The sequence below is a fragment of the Arabidopsis lyrata genome (genome assembly GCF_000004255.2).
Source record: "Arabidopsis lyrata subsp. lyrata unplaced genomic scaffold ARALYscaffold_108, whole genome shotgun sequence".
Classification (NCBI taxonomy): domain Eukaryota; kingdom Viridiplantae; phylum Streptophyta; class Magnoliopsida; order Brassicales; family Brassicaceae; genus Arabidopsis; species Arabidopsis lyrata.
Window position 1 is genome coordinate 1 of NW_003302475.1, and position 2,646 is coordinate 2,646.

Here is a 2,646-nt window from a genome sequence, read left to right on the forward strand (position 1 = left end):
AACATCTTTGTCTTTTGCTTCTGATTCTGCAAACTGAAGAAGTAGTTGAAGAAGAAGATGTGATTCGGTTTAACGCAGCGCAGAGAGATTGCTTCAAAGCTTTTGCTGATGCAGCTATGTTTGTCGTCTCATTGCAGTTGCTATCTTTTAGGATGAAATTGATTCTCATTCTTTCTCCTACACACATGATTTCAGCTTGGATTGTTTCGAGATTTAGCTTTGTGAGAACTCTAATGATCTCTGAGATTGCTTCGGGTTGATCTTCGCAGCAAAACGAAGCTTTGAAGATGATTGTATTTGTATTTGATTCAAAGTCAGAGATGGTTTCAAGCTGAACAGTTACTTCATCTGCTTCTGTTGGAAGATCTTCGAAGCTTGGTGATTCTGTTGCTTTTTGTTTGAGCTCCTTCACTTGTTCTATCACTGATGCTAATAGAGCTGCTTTGTCTAACTGTAGACATTCAAGTCAAAACCGGTTTAGTTACATTGATAATACTCATAACCTAGCTAGATAATAAACCGGTCAGCACAAATTGAAAATTCTTGACTAAACCGTAATCCGATCAAAATCGGTTTACTCGAATTGAATTTCATGACTTGACCGAAAACATTCCAAGAATGAGAGTGATTACCTTGTCGGAATTGGGGACAAGTTTCCGGAGAGCGGTGAGGTGAGAATTAATCCGGTCACGGCGTCTTTTCTCAGCTTGACGGTGGCTTCTTGAAAGTGACTCTGCTTTTTCAATCCCACCGACACAATCATCCGCCGGGAAATAACCGGAGGATGAAAAAGAGAAGCCAAGATTAAACCGGCTCCAATCAGAATCGGGGGACTCAGATTGTAACGACCATGAGACCATATATGGAGTTGTAGAATCAGACCACTTGCTTGAGTCGTAAGAATTCTCCATCACCACAAGAAAACCAATAAAGAATTGTTAAAAAATGTTTTTGTATTTTAAAAAGAAGTAATAAGTTTTTTTTTTGGTTGCAGAATCTGAAACTGAGAGTTGAAAGAGGTTTCTGTGTAAGTGGAAGTGAGTGAGATAGAGAGAGGTCGAAGTTTTGGGTGTTGATCTAAATAATGAAGGAGAAATTTAAGGTTGATGTTGATTGGTGTGATACTCCTTGTAGACTTTTATTGGTTTTTTCTTTATATGAAATTTAAAATTTGCATAAACGTGCAGAGCCGCAAATTTTGTGTTGAATTTTCGCTCACAATTAAAAGAGTCATATGATAATGATATGATATGGAGTTCTAATTTTGTAAAAAATACGAGGTAGTAAAATCGTAAGAATAAAATGTTATCGTACAAAATTAACTTGGTCCTTATTTAACATTTTACACGATTTTTTTGTCCGAATAAATGTTAGTGAACATATACCCAAAAGGCCAAAACTGTACCACCTCACTAAAACTTTCAGATTTTAGCTTTCTTTGGTTTATCTTATTCGCTGGCCATTTCATATTTGATTATTCCTAATTTCCTGCTAGATTAGCTTTTATTGTAATCGCGAATTTCGTTTTAACGTGAGTCTCAAAGTCATCTTCGACGTTCCTAATGGTATACGTACGTATGTATCATATATTATGGAATAGAGTAAAACAGTTCGAACAATGAAATAAGTTTTTTTATTTTTTTTGGTCGCAACTACATATAAAAAGTATACAAGTTGTTTTCGAGATCTAATTTAAGATAGGGATATGCAGTTTGAAAGTTGAGTCGTTCAAATCAAATAGGTATATCGACCCACTTTAATCATATGGAAAAAGACCAACTGGTTATAAAGTCGAAAACTTAATTTAAATCGATATATGAAAATAGTAGAAAATTTGGATTTGACAACGATTATCGTCAATAGTAATCATTGGAGGGAAATGCTTTTATCTTTAACTTTTCTATTTGTAAAAAAAGATTTTACCGGATCGGTGGTATCACTCACATCTCTCATGTTCCAATCATTTTCTCTACATTTTTTTCTTTATGATTATTATTTTCTGAACAGAGTTTTGAATTGGAACAAATAATAATTTCTCCGACGCCACATTGACAACTTTTTTCTCCACGTTCTGATCAATGCCTTCCTTAGTGATATCCACTTTTGCTTTCACTTGCCTACTTGAAACATGGTATATGGATTTTATTTTGCATAGTCAAATATTGAAATTACTTGATAGATTTCATTGTGTTTGTTCGTCAATCGTTATATAAAATAAGAAACAGATAATGAGATTTGGAGATATTGTAGCATGCATGGCCTCATGGGATAATGTGTTTTTATGAGATAAAATGATGACGGGAATATGTGGAGAGGAATGGCTACATGGATCGGAGGTCGACGAGGGACAGAAGACCAAATCAAAGATATTTGATTGAGTTTATAGATTTAGTCTAATTATTCCGTTGACATCATTTGTTCATTTTTCACGTTTTAAAAACGTGAATTATATTCCACTATTTGTTTATCATCCAGTAAGTTTTTACAAAGAATAAAAAGTACAAAAAGTTGTTACATATTTGAAAAGTTATTTATCTTTTCTGTTACATGTAAGAAATGAAAATATTACATGTACGAAATGATTTATATTTTCTGTTTGCATTAGTTATTTTTTAGAGCTTAAACAAAGTGATTACATACACAACC

At 33.7% G+C, this 2,646-nt stretch overlaps 1 protein-coding gene across 1 annotated transcript; it reads right to left on the reverse strand.

Annotated features, from left to right (window-relative positions):
- Positions 1–7: 7 nt before the first annotated feature.
- Positions 8–1,484, reverse strand: LOC9298956 (transcription factor bHLH51; the record flags this gene model as incomplete). Its single annotated transcript, XM_002862830.2, has 2 exons — positions 633–1,484; positions 8–451 (listed from the first exon to the last, which is right to left on the reverse strand). Coding segments are annotated over exons 1-2 (723 nt in total), but the record flags the coding sequence as incomplete, so codon positions are not given.
- Between the last annotated feature and the right edge of the window lie 1,162 nt (positions 1,485–2,646).